This window comes from Vanessa tameamea, chromosome 27 (assembly GCF_037043105.1).
Source record: "Vanessa tameamea isolate UH-Manoa-2023 chromosome 27, ilVanTame1 primary haplotype, whole genome shotgun sequence".
In the NCBI taxonomy this organism is placed as follows: Eukaryota; Metazoa; Arthropoda; class Insecta; order Lepidoptera; family Nymphalidae; genus Vanessa; species Vanessa tameamea.
In genome coordinates, this window is record NC_087335.1 from 4,456,200 (window position 1) to 4,471,584 (window position 15,385).

Consider the following 15,385-nt stretch of genomic DNA (forward strand, 5'->3'; position numbering starts at 1 on the left):
AGATCGTTGATTTCATAATAACATGCTTTCCGTGAGGCATATTTAAGTTAAGATAAATCCTTTGGAATTTGTGTGTCTTATCTTCAGCAACGAGAGAACTAAGCTCGGTTTTGATATTAACATGAAACGTATTCACAGTTAACATCTTAAATACAAGAATTCATGAAGTGAAATAAGCTTTTGTGACTCCTCTAGCATACATATGACCTTTTCAACATTCTAAAATATTACTAGCTTGATATAAATACATAAACATAACACACATATGATATATATATATACATATACATAACCAATGACCTTTGTCGATAATAAACTTAATACAGCGACTGTAGCAACATTATTGCATTTATTTTACACAAAAACAAAACTGGACTTGTTAAGAAGAATGATTTTCATTGAAATATATATACATAATACTGATTACCTAAATACATTATATTGATAACTTAAATAAGTACAGACAAATCAAAATTAAAAGTAGCGTCTGTCCTAATCATAAACCCGTGAAATGGTGAAAACAGTGCTAGCAGCATTTTCGCTTGGGTTCGATTGCTTTTGCTATTTCAGGAGATCTTTGTAACTGAAGTAGTACAGTACTTGAATTCAATACTAAAATATTATCAGTAGTTAGCAAACGAAACGAAATGATATTAAGTTTTCGATTTTCTTTGTCTCCTTTCTGATAAAAAATGTCTATATTTAAAGACGTTTCTTATAAAGAGTATTTATTAATTAAAAACAACATACCCTCTTCATCACTGCCGATCATCTTATATCGGTCGTAGCCGCTTAGTTCTCTATGCAGCCCAAGACCGAAATCGTCTTTAGTCCACTGTAATTGACCTGCTTTATTTTCCACTCGACACGGTAATGTCACTCTTGATCCCACTACTGCAGTCTGTGAAAAAAGATAGGTTATTTTAATTTCAAGCGATTTATCATTTTTATAACAATACGTTATTCTATTATATAGATTGGCGGGCGCGCAATTGGACCACATGATGGTAAGTGGTAACCACCGCTGATATTGTCGCTGTAAGAAATATTAACCAATGGTTTCGTCGCCAATGTCCCATGTACCATGAGAACTAAAATGTTATGTCTCCCGCCAAAAACATTACTAAGTATTAGTTAACGGAAGAATATTTGATGAGTAGAGGAATCTACAAAGACTGGCCTGGGGACAAAGACCTAATACCAAGTTAAACATTGAACCACATGTATGGTAAAAATCTGGAAGTATTCCAACTTAAGGCAGAGCTTCTCCCTTTGTGGAGTGGGCTTGGAGTGTATTCGACGTAGCTATTTTAGTATGCCTTAGTGGATATATGTAGTTATTAATACAAAATAAAATCAAAGTCAAAACTATCTGAAATAAATACTTCACAGCGACGTAATATCCAACGAGACTTTTTTAATTGTTCATGAACTTTGGTCTTTAAATAAAAGCCTGGAGGCGGTTGATATTTTTATAACTCGATATAAAATTACAGATAATTAAATAGATACGGATCAACGAGAACATTATAATGAACAAATTCTAGACCTTTTTATGGACACCGTGTTTGAACAGGATCCTGAGATCTACACGGCGCGTCACACCCTGATGGAGTATGCCACATGGCCCCAGAGGCATTCCCTGGTGTCTCCAGTCGGCAGAGATCTGTCACTGTCGAACGTCACCGTCATGCTCGGCAGCAATGGATACTGGATGAAGATGGTCTCTTTCTGTGAAAGTGTCATATCGCAGAAGGAGGCTACGGAACTGGAGCGCGAGAAGTGAGTCTCCAATAATCCGCTCCATGGAAGACGACCAAGGAAACCGCTGTAAACATCACTGAGAGTAGGGGGCGGGTTACCTGTACCCCGGGAACCCCTGTAGCCTGAAGGCCCAAAAAGGTGGGCCAACGGTCGGATCTTCACGCTATGCGTAAGCGATCCCGTGATCCCCCGTCTGACATAAAACTTCTTGTGGGGAAACGAGTAAGAGCGTTTTGCCAGCGAGAAAAAAGAACCCGAGGTCTGTCTTCAAATAAACCAGTCGATAGACCACCGAGACAGTTTTTTTCAAATATAGAAAGACCAAGTGACAACTTATATAGATATAATCGATAAAGAGCTCGTAGATCTACTCGAATAAGACTATAATATTGGTTGAAACTCTATCACATCGGTATACACACTTAACATAAATTAATAACTGTGTTATCTTAAAACCATCTCGACCGGGAAAAATTAGCTGCTCAATTCACATCCGGGCGTGTTATCTGAACGAGTTATCTAAAGAAATCATACTTTAACCATAACATTTAATTAATGTAACGCTTTGACATTTTTATATTACTGACGACGTATCTATTTTGGAAATCAGATGACAACTTATGTTGGTACATTGATTTTGAGACAGGATCATTTATCGTAATAATTGTTTTGTTCAGGATACTTTCGTCTATTTTTCTAGGTGTCGCTTGAAGCTGTGATTTAAATTACTGAAATTTTATTTTATTATTATATTTTTTTTCAGTATAAATTAATTTTAATATACTTTATTGATATAAAATAGGAACATGAAATTCAAGCTCGTCACGTTAATAGTCTGAAATTAAAGGCGAAACTGCGAAGCAGTCACATTATATATATTAAAACCTTCTCCATAACGCGTTGTATGACCTGATATACACAAGTTTATTATTTTTTTTCATATAGACAGTAGTAAAAATAAGGTCTTTTAATTAATTAATATAGATAAAATAGTCGGAAATGTTTTATTGTTGAAATATTTATCTTGCAACACAGTCAAAAATAAGTATTCTTGGAATCACTTAGCTTTATTTATTTTATCATTACTTGGAATTTAATAAAAAAAATATATATTCGATATCGGTGCTTGTTTTGCATAGAAACCACGTCCTATACACAAAAAAACGAGATCATCACGAGACTCCCTACTGATGTGAAACATCAAAGTTGATGTAATCATCGTGAATCATGTTTTTCTTTCAATCGTTTGAAAGAATATATAATTAACGAAAACAGATATATAAATTTAAAGTAAAAGAGACAGACTTTTAGAATTAAATTCTATTAGAATCATATTCTCATTATTGTGATAATGTAACCCAGCGAATCATATAATATACGCGCCATTCGCTCACAAGGGAGATGACAGCAGAGGAGGTACGACGGTATACAATAAAGTCACGCCATTAGGCAGACCGGCATACGAGCTGGTCTCACCCATAAGGTGCATGAATATGTCTCGCATAAAACAAAATTTAAATAGCCATGTTTTTAAGGCAGCTAAAAAAAATTCCAAAGGAAAAATTAAGAAATCATTCATCATCATCATTTCAGCCAGAGGACGTCCACTGCTAGACAAAAATCTCCCCCAAAAATCTCGCATCCAGTGGCTTCCCAAACGTTGATTTTAAAACTCAATTCTTTATTACAAAATAATTAAGAACCTTTATAATAGCAACATATTCATTCGCTTGCGTTAGTAACTTTAACTACGAGCATAAAAGTTATAAGTAACGCATGTGAAGTTAGTTCTGACAAGGGAAGTTGCCAACGTAACTGCCTTAATGGGCGTAAGTTGAAATGTTAAGAAATACACTGTAGTAGTAGGAAAATTTATGTCGTGTCGAACGTGTTTAGTATACACGCGTAATCCTACTAAATGTTTACAAGTGAAAGCTAGACATATATCACATGGCTATCGCTCTTGGCATTTTTGTTTTCGGTGATATTTTCGACTTTTGTATCGTATTCCATATTTTCTTATTGACCTTTCAGCGTCACCGGTTGAGTAGGCGAGTACTAAGATTCAGCCGACAAAAGGGAGGTACTGTGATCAGTGAGGCAAAAGTAAGTTTGTATCCTGTGAGAAAGTGCGCTCAGGAAGCTGTTGAAATAATTTATGATATTTCATTGCGTCTTACTGCGATTGAAGATTTGATATAAACAGACCCGTTTTAATCCCGGGTGCAGGAGTGCAAACTCCGCGCGTTGGGGTCATTTCGCTAATAGTGGTCAAGTCTTAGACCATTGGTGAATCGTCCCATAAAGTATTTTAATACATTTTTTGGGGGAGCGAGGCAAGATCTTTAGAACACTGCTTGCGTCCAGATATTTGTTGTACTTAAGACCGAGCTGTGTATAAGGGACTTCAATGATCCTTTTCAATATTCGGTTCTCGTAATCTCATTGGTTTACCATTGCAGAGTTTTGTAAGTAAATATAATAAATAAATAATAAATATTGGACAACATCACATACATTACTCTAATCCCCATGTAACTGGCTAATGCACTTGCGTTATGGAAAATCAGAAGTAACGACGGTACCACAACCACCCAGACCCAAGACAACATAGAAAACCAATGAACTTTTTCTACATCGACTCGGTCGGGAATCGAACCCGGGACCTCGGAGTGGCGTCCCATGAAAACCGGTGTACACAGTACTCGACCACGGAGATCGTTTTGTAGTCTTTTTTTTTCAAATAAAAAGTTAAGCGTTAATGAAAATACTCTATTTGTAACGAATATATTATACGTTGTTTTTTTGAATAGTTTGTTGTAACTTCACATATTTTTACGTAGGTATGTGTAAAATCTTAAACTAAAGTAACTGAAAACTACTAAGCCAATATACCTCGCATTTATACTAGAAGTTGCATCGCGTTCCGAGAAGGTTTTAATGTATAATATTATACGTAGCTGCGCTTCACAATTTCTCTTGCTTTAAGCGTAGACTATTGACGTGACGAGCGTGTATTTCATGTTCTTGTGTATAAAAGAGGTTATATAGGTTGTCTGGAAGAGATCGCTGCTTTAGAAATAGGGTTGCCTGTTGCACTCAATGCGTCATTTATTAATGGTGTAAATTTTAATATTTTGTTAATTGGAGTTCAATAAAATATTTATTGACAATTTTCATTTTAAAGTGCTGTTAGAGAAAGATCTATCTATCTCTGTCTTTCATATATTTTGCAATTTTCCTCATATTTCCACAAAGCCAGATAATAGATTGGTGTTTTTCTTGCTGGCCCGATACAAATATTTATCCGTGGATGTTTTTTTTTGTCGACCCTTGGTTTGAGCATCTAGGGGTTTGGGAAATTCGGATAGAGATGTATAATTGGACTACCCTTTTTTCGTCTTGGGATGATAAATATTTGTACATCAACCGTTTTTTTTTTTATACTGATAGAGACTATTGGTAAATTGAATTAAGAACATTTTCTTTTTTGAATCGAATGTGACGTTCTATATTTGAAACTAAATATTACGTATAATTTTAATAAGAATCGATTAAAGAATTATTATATGATTAAAGAAATACGAAACAAATCTTGTTGATTATATATAACGGGGCGCGGTTACTTTGGTTATTGATTTGGATAATTAAGAAATCGACTAGTTGGCAATAATGTTTGATGGCTGATTTACTTTTAAGAGAGGGTCACCCCGAATGGAGTTGTTAGTGTCATGGCAACGCGAGTCGTTATGTTTTGACAAGCGTCTCGAATGCGATGGTTGCTTGCAAACCCATTTGCTGCAAATCGAGATGAATTATTGTAATCCTTTGATATTATTGTGTTGTACGATTATTGAATCAATCAATACAGTGATTAGACGATATAAAATACGTTTTATTTTTTGAATATCTCCATTGCACGCTAACAAAGTCTTCCAAATGTCGGACCAATCCCCAAACCCAACTGTTCGGCATCCTGCTCCTCCGACATATACATTACGTTGATTTACAAACGTTATTATAAAATTGGAGGTGAGTACTATATTATCCTATTCCATTTTCAAACTTTATACCTATCTCATGATTGGTGAATGAGGTATACGTAAAATTAAAAATCACGGTACACGAGACAGTTTCTAAGTGGCAGCAACGTTTGATTATTCAAAATAAGGCTCCGTCAAACTCTAATAGTTTTTTTTTGTGTCCGGACACTAAAATTTATCTTAATGATGACTTGATCTCGACATGTACATTCTTTTTTTATTTTTAATAGGCGGCCAAAACAAAAGTCACCTTACCAGCCAAGATTATGTCACTTGTGCCGGTAATTATACTGGGTGATTCAACCTTCAAATCGGAACACAACAATATAAGAGACGACCCAGTGGTTAAGTTCTTCTAATTATATATCTCGTGCTCAGTTAAACAAAACATTATAAAAAGCCGGCACGATGTTTCGGATGAAATTCTGTCAAATGTGTATCAACCAAACTGCATTGGAGTAGCGTGGTGTAATTATCTCTAAGGCCTTTTCAAAAAGAGTAGCGCTTTGCTGAGAAGAAATCTTAAACCTAAACTCGTATAAATATCTCGATTACATAACCACTACCAACTCTATTAAATCTATATTACTTCAGTCAATCTGTCTGTTGTTATCAACACTATAATTATTAACAAACTAGAAGCGCCCGCGACTTCGTGCGCGTTGTTTGAATTTAAGTTATTTGTATATTCTAGCGTGATTTTATTTTTATTCTATATATAATTCTAAAAGAAATGTACTACTACTACTAAGTTACTCCTTATTACATCCGCTATCTGCCAGTGAAAGTCCCGTCGAAAACGGAGATTAGCCGGAACAGACAGACAGACAGACAAAAATTGTAAAAAATGTTATTTTGGTATATTTACCGTGTATACATACATATGCATTTAGTAAAAATGGGTTATTTAAATATTACAAACAGACACTCCAATTGTATTATATGTATAGATAGAGTATTTATTGAAATTGGCCTAACTTGCCTAATTAGCCTAAACTTCTCCTCGACGGGCCTCGTTAGCCCAGAATTGAGACATTTACAGACAACTTTTAGAGTATTTATTATCGATAAGAATAACTTATTATGAATATTGAGCTAAACAGTTTATTATATAAATTTAGCCACTCACCTGATCCTGAGGTTCCATCGCAAATTTCTGCTCAACATAACCATCACACACACAAACACAAGTAAGCAACACTAGCACACACTCACAAGTCCGTAGCAACAGGAACAAAGGTTGCACACATCTACTGGTTAAACGTAATCTACTTTTGTAGTTTACCATTTTTGTCTATTATTATTTGAACATAAAGATATCCGGAGAATATTTTTACATTTTGAAAGGAAGTACGACTTCCCTATGTGATGAGAGATCGTAAGCTATTTATAAGACCACGTTTAAGCGCCATGTCTATTTCCGTTATTTACCCCTCGGGTGATCTGAAACAAAACAAAAATAATTTTAGTATATATCCTTAAAATAGATCGTTTTTTTGTATATTCTAAGTTTAATGTTATTTTACTTAATGGTAGGGTTTTGTGCTGTTGGTACCACCTACTTGTCACTTATTCGACCACCCAACCGAACTAATTAGTGTTGTATTTCTTTGAAGGGTGACTGAGGCAATGAACATACTATAGTAGTTTCCAAGGTTAGTGTCGCATTGGAGATGTAAGGGTGATTATTTCTTACAACGCCAACGTCTTTGAGCAGTGGTGACCACATACCATCACATTTGCCAACCTTTCACATATTTAAACTAAAAATATACAAAATATTTTCGAAAAAATAAAACACGAATATCGGAATATGTGGTGTGTATCCTACCCAGGCGGACTGTCATTAAATACTTTCAAGCTGACCTCAAGGATTTTCCTAAATTATTTAAAATATAATTTTCATAGATAGCCGCACATACAAATAATTTAAAAAAGGAATTTAAAATAGGAACACAAACCTAGTAAGTTTAGTAGTAGAAAGGACTACTTGTGTTTGGTCAAAAAAAAAATATAGTTTTTAAAACAATAGAAATATATTAGACCAAACCTACGAGTATATATGTCTGTGTATGAGTATGTTAGTGCGTGTGCGATGTAAAAAGTGGCCGGATCGATCCTGACGCCTTGGGCTATTGTCGTCCCCGCTCCTAACACAAGTGATAAGCTTAAAAGGAGGGGTAAATAGGAATATTAGTAATTCCTTAATTAATTTAGGTCATTGCTAAAATTATTTAAAAAAAAAATAGTAATCTGTAAATATATTTTTATGTAAAAATTTATGAGCGTTGTTATCTTCTATAAATCCGATTAGTCTAAGTCAACACGCTCGTGGAACTCTATTAGCTTCCCTAGATTCATTTGCAATCTCTAAATCAAGAATTTCTGAGATAGTTCTCGAGTTATTCTCGCTAGAAAATGTAAAGAGAATACCGTACTGCAATCCGTCCCGCCTTCCACTAGAAGGGATGCTATATAAAAATATAATATCTGTTTTTAAGCCTTTTAATAAAGCATGAAAATTAAAAAAAAATTTTTTTTGGTTATAAATAAAGGTATCCGGTTTGAGTTTTATATATTTATTATATTATAATTATACTTTAGATAAAATATAGACAAGAAACTTGATATTTTGTCATTACTTTAACAGATATTAGTTATAACGTAGCTTTCGGTTAAGCGCAGCTAGCGTGTCTGCTGGTAACAGCCGGTCCTTCTCGATAGAATCAGCATTAACGACGAATATTTCTCACAAGAGTTTACTTGAATGATGTATATTTTAATTTTGATTGAGGTGTAAACGAAAAAAAAACATTTTGTTCTATAAAATATTGTTATCATTTATATTTTTAATTTCTGAATTTATTTTAACATTTTAAAAATTTCACTTCAGTCTTAAAATTATTTAAAGTGACGTGCTTAATTAAGTTACGAACGATGGAGCTCACGTGACTGTGTGACAAATCTTCTCATTTCATTAAACATCCTTTTGCAAATCGACTTTGTGCTTGCCACGCATATAGACGGTCAATATATTCCGCACTTTATCGCCCAACGTAATGGAATACAATCTTAAGATGTCGAGTTAATCAAATAAATAAGTTGTGCAAAACTTAGCTGGGGTTCGAATAATTTCAAAGTTTACTGTATTGCTTGTCTTTTTAAGTTTGCCGATTGTTTGCCCGAGACGCCCCTGGTGGGTTCGAAATGTGTACAGTTTTACGATATTTTAAGCGAAACTCATTTGAATACGGATGGAATTTAAACTTCGGTCAATTTATCTTCTATACATCTATTTAAAAATATGGTGGCTCAGGTATCATCCGGGAGCCGTAACTATAAGTTCGTATATTGATGTTTGGAGCGCGTATTTATTTTATGAAACAGTTTTATAAATTTTTACCAAGTGGCTCACATAGTAGATCTTGATACTTTTTGATCGTCATTTTAAAGGATAAATTGAATTATAATTTAACAACCGTTTGGCATACTAAACATATCATATAATCTGCCGAGAAAAATCGACGACTCGTTAAAACTTCAGACATGACAATATATATTTAATAGTTTTAAGTTGTAGATTTCTCTTACCAAGCGTCAAGCTTGTTTCACATGAAATTTCATCAAATTCGGTTCAGTAGTTTAGCCGTGACAGCGTAACATATAGACTTAGACACATAGTTACTTTCACATCTATAATGTTAGTACAGTATAGTATTATTATTGAACTCTATTAATTAAAATACAACCTTTAATGCAAGATTAACAAGGGGATCGGGGTAGTGCAAATGATACTTATGCTGCACCTAAAATTAAGCACATACATATAATTCTAAATATCACCCGCACCACCTAGATGTCCGAAAATCCACAACAGCGCGATTTTTAAGACATTTTCTGCCTCGCACAACCACTCTTTGGAACCAGCTTTCGCCGACGGTCTTTCCGAACCGATACGACTTGGGAACCTTCAAGAAAAGAGCGTACTCTTTCCTGAAAGGCCGGCAACGCACCTGCAAGCCCCCCGGTGTTGATGTCCATGAGCGGTGGTAGTCACTTTCCATCAGGTGAGCCTCCTGCTCATTTGCCACCTATGACATAAAAAAAAACATACTTTCGAAAATTTCAAAAACACTTTTTTAATTACAAAAAATGATATTCCAAACTTTTGTTACAGAAGAGATGTCACGCAGACGGCGCTGGTAACAATTTTAATTATAGAAATGTTGCACAATCTGTAAGAATTTTTTATAAGAAAGTCAACACTGGACTTCGATCTTGGTGATCGCACGTGAAATGATTTAATTGATTTGTATTGACGTTTGCATCCGGTAACTCTGATAAAATTAAATGTAATGTCTCATGTTAACACGATTCGTTTTATATATTCGTAGATAACGTTCTTTATCGTAAAGTATTTGTACCTCACAAAAAATTTGTTTGATATTTCAAATTATTTTGAAGACTGACTCGCTTACTCTTCATAATATTAATATAGATATTTACTAAAAAAAACAGAACAGCTCGTAAAAATTCCACCGTCGGGTAAAGGAGTCACCACCTGAGGATAATATTTGTAGCTTATTCTTCCTGCTGATTGGATACATGTATTAGAATTTTGTGTCACAAGCAAGTTTGCTCACGATATATTACTTCATCGACATGAGAATAATCAGGTAAAATATTTTAGGTGCTTGTACGGATATGAAATCACACACTCTGTTTGAAATACTACGTGATCTATCCACTTTAGTACACTACTCTTGAGAATTAAACTTTATTGTTGTTGGGATGTGAAACATCCATTGCTTGATCTTGGGTGTTAGACTATCCGCGATGCTGTAAGCTGCATACCATTTTCAATGAATACTGTCTCTTCGTCTCGCTCTTTCGAGTATATTATTATATATTCTGTTCTCTTCTAAATATTGTGTATTTCATTAACTAACTTTATTAATTTATACTTTCCGTATTTAATGACTGGTTTTCATTAAAATTGTAAATACTTAGCCATTAAATGACGTTTCATAATTTCCTCGTGAATGCATTTTTCTTTTTCAATTTGTTGTCACCCGGAAATTACTTAACAATGACTTCGCTGTCAAAATATATTCATAGTGATACTGGTGGGATGAAAATAATTTCGTCACAGTCGCACCATGTGTTTAACTTGAAGATTTATCTTATGCTTACTCATCGGTTTTCCACTCGTCTATATTTATTACTGGTCTCCCGCCCCGGCTTCACACGGGCACAATCGTCATCAGCAGCCCATACTTGTCCACTGCTGGACATAGGCCTCTCCAATTGCACGCCACTGTGATCTATCTTCGGCTACTCGCATTCAGCTCCTGCCAGCCGTCTTGCGCAAATCGTCACTCCACCGTGCCTGAGGACGTCCTACACTACGTTTGCCGAGACGCGGTCTCCACTCTATAACACGTTTTCCCTAACGGTTATCGGTTCTACGACAAATACAATAAGTATATATACATATATTTACATCTTTTAGATTGAAGAACAATCAGAAAAAGTATTATTTTTTTTCTATACTATAATAATTATGAAGCACTCTGTATATTGATGCGAACAGCATTAAAATTTGTTGCAAAGTTTAAAAGATTTTAGCATAAAGACGGCTGGAAGCGACTGTGTGGTATAGCTTTGATTTGTTAAGATTTGATAAGCGCGACCGATTTTAATAAAGACTTAATGGTAGATTTGAATACTATCTATAATTGAATGCTCTCTAATATTTGCAATTGTGATTGTAGACGTGTGACTTTTATTTAGAAATCTCAGACAGACATCTCAATTTTGTTTAGGTTATATAAAATTAAAGCCAGTGCTTGTAAACGATTGGCAAAGTTGTCGTATTGTACAGTAATGTTGACATTTACGTAAATATTTCCCATAAACTAACATAGTCATATAAGGTGATAATTGATTACAAAGAAATACAAAAAGCATGTTATTTTATTTGTTAATTATACTGTTGTATAAAAAAAAACAATTTGCATTTTCTCAATATTATTTTCTTTGTTAAATAATGAATTATAATTTAAATGTAAAATCAAGAAATTGGATAATTAATTCTCCTCAAATGCGTACCAATAAAAAACGTTTCGTAAGTGAGTCGCAGAATTATAACGTAAAAACATACAGGAACTACTTTAACTGTATACTGGTTCTATAAAACGTTTAGGGTTCAGTACTAGATTTATACGTACCATCTGATCATATATAAAAATTGAAACATTCAATTATAAAATAATGAGATATAAATGTAAATGGGTAATTAAAAATAAATAATTACAAAAGATTTAAAATGCTAAACGAACATCTACACTTTCGTATGTGATAAATATATTTGTTCCAGTTTAAAACTCTCGCGGAAGCGCTTAGGAGCATCTCGTTTACATATTATACTTATGGTACTCATTATGGTACAGCCTGATTGGACAGCTTATTAAGTATACAAGCTTAATGTATACTGAGCCCAATAAACAGACACATGGTGGTTTTCGAGAGACGGTGCTTAATAGTTACTCCACGCGGGGTCTAAGGCTGTCAGTAATACATGCACAGTTGTAACATTCGATGAAATGATATGATATTATTTGCCCTTGTTTTACCTTTCGCTCGCGTTTTAGTGGTTGGTCGTCCAGTATTACGTATGAAGTAAGTCTATGACCTTCCTTGGGGCTCCAAGCTTGATTTCATCAAATTCGATTCACTGGTTTGGCCGTGAAACAGCAACAGACAGACAACTATTTCATTTATAATATTAGCTTAGATTATGTAGCTGTGGATATTACTTGTCACTCGCGGCTTTTCTTGTATTTGATTTGTGAGGGGATAGGATGTTAGGTTGGATTAGGTTAGTTTCAAGGGGGTACATTCCTAAAGTTTTTTTTAGCGCGAAAAAAAAGTTAGTATACGTTTTAAGTATCTGATAAGACGTATAAATCTGATATGACTCTAAAGAGTATTTGCTGTCTTCCAGATTATGCAAGTAAAAATAAACCACAATTTTAAACTATAATATGTCCTACGTAGCCTTTGATCGTTTCCGACACGGCCTAAATCAGCAAGGATAAGATCATCAATTAATATGTTTATGATATGAAATTATAAATTAATTCTAAACATATTGCCTAATGATAATATTTTTTATATAAAAACACATCGAAATATAAATTGGCAACATGACCATGGAAACCCAATCAAATTCGTACCATCATTATAAAAAACTGAGCTCGTTATTCAGATTAACGAGAATAAGTCGTGTCCTATCAATTTGTTTTAGGGATCCGTATCAATGTGCAAAAAGCTTTGAATATGTTGATAAAGTTGAGATATATTTAAAAAATATATTCATTATGATACAAACTGAACTCAAGCCGAATTTCAGTTTTAAATAAATGCAAGCGGCATTAAACTATAAATAATATATATATATATATATATATTTATTATAATAATTTTGTTGGTAATAAAGGTGTTTTTTATAACAAATATTGGAAATATAAAATTACTAGTTGTTGCCCGCCGCTTTGGTCACGTTTTAGGGGTTGGTTGGCATATGTTAGGCAAAAAAGTAACCTATGTTCTTGGAGTTCAAGTTTGCTTCATACCAAATTTCGTCAAATTCGGTTCATTGGTTTGGCAGTGAAAGAGCGACAGACAGACAGAGTTACTTTCACATTTATAATATTAAGATAGATTAGTTCCAAAGTTGACAATGGACATGAGTTTGTAATCAACAGACATAAATAAATGACAATTAAATATCCTTACTTAAGTTATTAAACGCTTTTCAATATAAACATTAAATTAACCATCAAATTATGATTTTCGCCACGTAAAGCCAACGGTGTTATGATACATTTTATCGAATATTCACCGCAATGATTAAAGGTTTGACATTGCGCTTTAATTATGTCCTGACAAAATGATTGACGAAGTCATTCGTTCAACATCAACGCGTAGTAATTGGTAACCAACGTTGGTCCAGCAATTACTTTGCCAATGTCCTGTCAACTAACAGACCAATGTTCTTTGCTATAGTTTCATACCCGTCATTTTAAAGACAGCAATTTGATAATACCAAAGCCGGTAAATTAATTCAAAGATCAACCCACGGGTGTATAATTTTGATAAAATTAAATTTATAGCTGATACACTACGGAACCTTATACGTCGAAACCACTCACAACACTTTCAACAGACTAATTATTTCTATATCATTGATCTAAGTGTTTTATCATTTTTATTGATGTATATTTGAAAGTTTTATCTAATTATGTACGTGATCTAATTCTAAGAATATTTACTAATTAGTGTAATAAAATCTTTTAATGATTAAGGTTTATGGAAATTTATTGAGACCTGAGATGCCGAAATCGTAAAAAAAAATTACATAAAAACTCCTTGCAGAAAAAACTCATTTTTCTGAATTCCAATTTCAAATATACTGAATTAACTAGCTGCTCCCGATATTGTACGGGTGAAATGAGAATATTATTTATTTTTGTTAATAAAACATGCTTTTGGCTCGATCTCTGAATCTAAAATATTCAGGAACCCAGTCAAATTACACACAAAAAATTAATCATAATCGATTCAGTTGTTTAGGAGGAATTCAGTGACATACACACGTACAGAATACTAAAAAAGAAAGGAAATAATGAAATATTACGCTTACCCAGTTTGATTCGGTAACAGTATTGAAAAAAATCATAAAAACTTCTAACCCTGCCCGAGCACGTGTCGAAAACAACACTCTAATATCACAGCGTGGTCTTTCCGACCGAACCCTAGCACGCGACTGACTGAACGCTGCATTTTAGTCTATTGTGGGTATTTTTAACCCACCCCTTGTAAACTGTCTGAGTCAGAACGATGGTACATCCGACGCTTAATGGCGTGGTTATTTTTAATTTTCGTCGCTTATGTACCTAAATTTAGAAATGGATAATTGTTTTCGAAGAATATTCCTTTTTGGAATTAACTTTTATTTTAAATTATATACTTGGCTAATTGAATGTGGGTATAATTGAAAATCTTAAATAGCAATTATTCTATAACTAAAACACTTGGATATCTGTGTGTGTGTCAAAACACACCCCACCTAAACAAACCTAATGTCAATATGACATCGAAATCAAAATATACTTTACTGAAATGTGCTTTTATAAGCACTTCCTCAATTGACAGGATTATATCAAAGAAAATAGAAATTAGTGATTTAAAAAGAAGATTATTTCAAGAAGAAACAAGAAGGCTGGGAACTGAGTAGATTATTTACATACATTACATTAACTATGATTAACTTTACACATATTTATAACATTTTTAATTATTACAATTATCAACATCTTAGTTTAACGGAAACCATAGTAAAATATATATATAAATCTCTACTAACAAAGATACGTTAGTTGAGTATTTCCGTAATTAAGATTCCAACGTATAGTATCGTTACAATTTCCTTCATTTAAAACAGCGGCAGTTTTTGATCTAACACGTTTTCCGAACTAAAAAGGCTCTAAAACCTGATCTTATCTCTGAAAAAG

The 15,385-nt window shown here is 33.7% G+C and overlaps 1 protein-coding gene across 2 annotated transcripts in view; it reads right to left on the bottom strand.

Annotated features, from left to right (window-relative positions):
* LOC113391971 (irregular chiasm C-roughest protein-like) overlaps nucleotides 1-15,385 on the bottom strand; it is a 92,474-nt gene that overhangs the window by 39,406 nt on the left and 37,683 nt on the right. For both annotated transcript variants that reach the window (XM_064219285.1, XM_026628134.2), the window contains exons 2-3: nucleotides 6,937-7,250; nucleotides 751-901 (exon numbers count right to left, since the gene is read on the bottom strand). In XM_064219285.1, coding sequence (XP_064075355.1) covers nucleotides 751-901; nucleotides 6,937-7,095 — 310 coding nt within the window. In that variant the 5' untranslated portion in view covers nucleotides 7,096-7,250. The remainder of the gene's footprint in view (nucleotides 1-750; nucleotides 902-6,936; nucleotides 7,251-15,385) is intronic.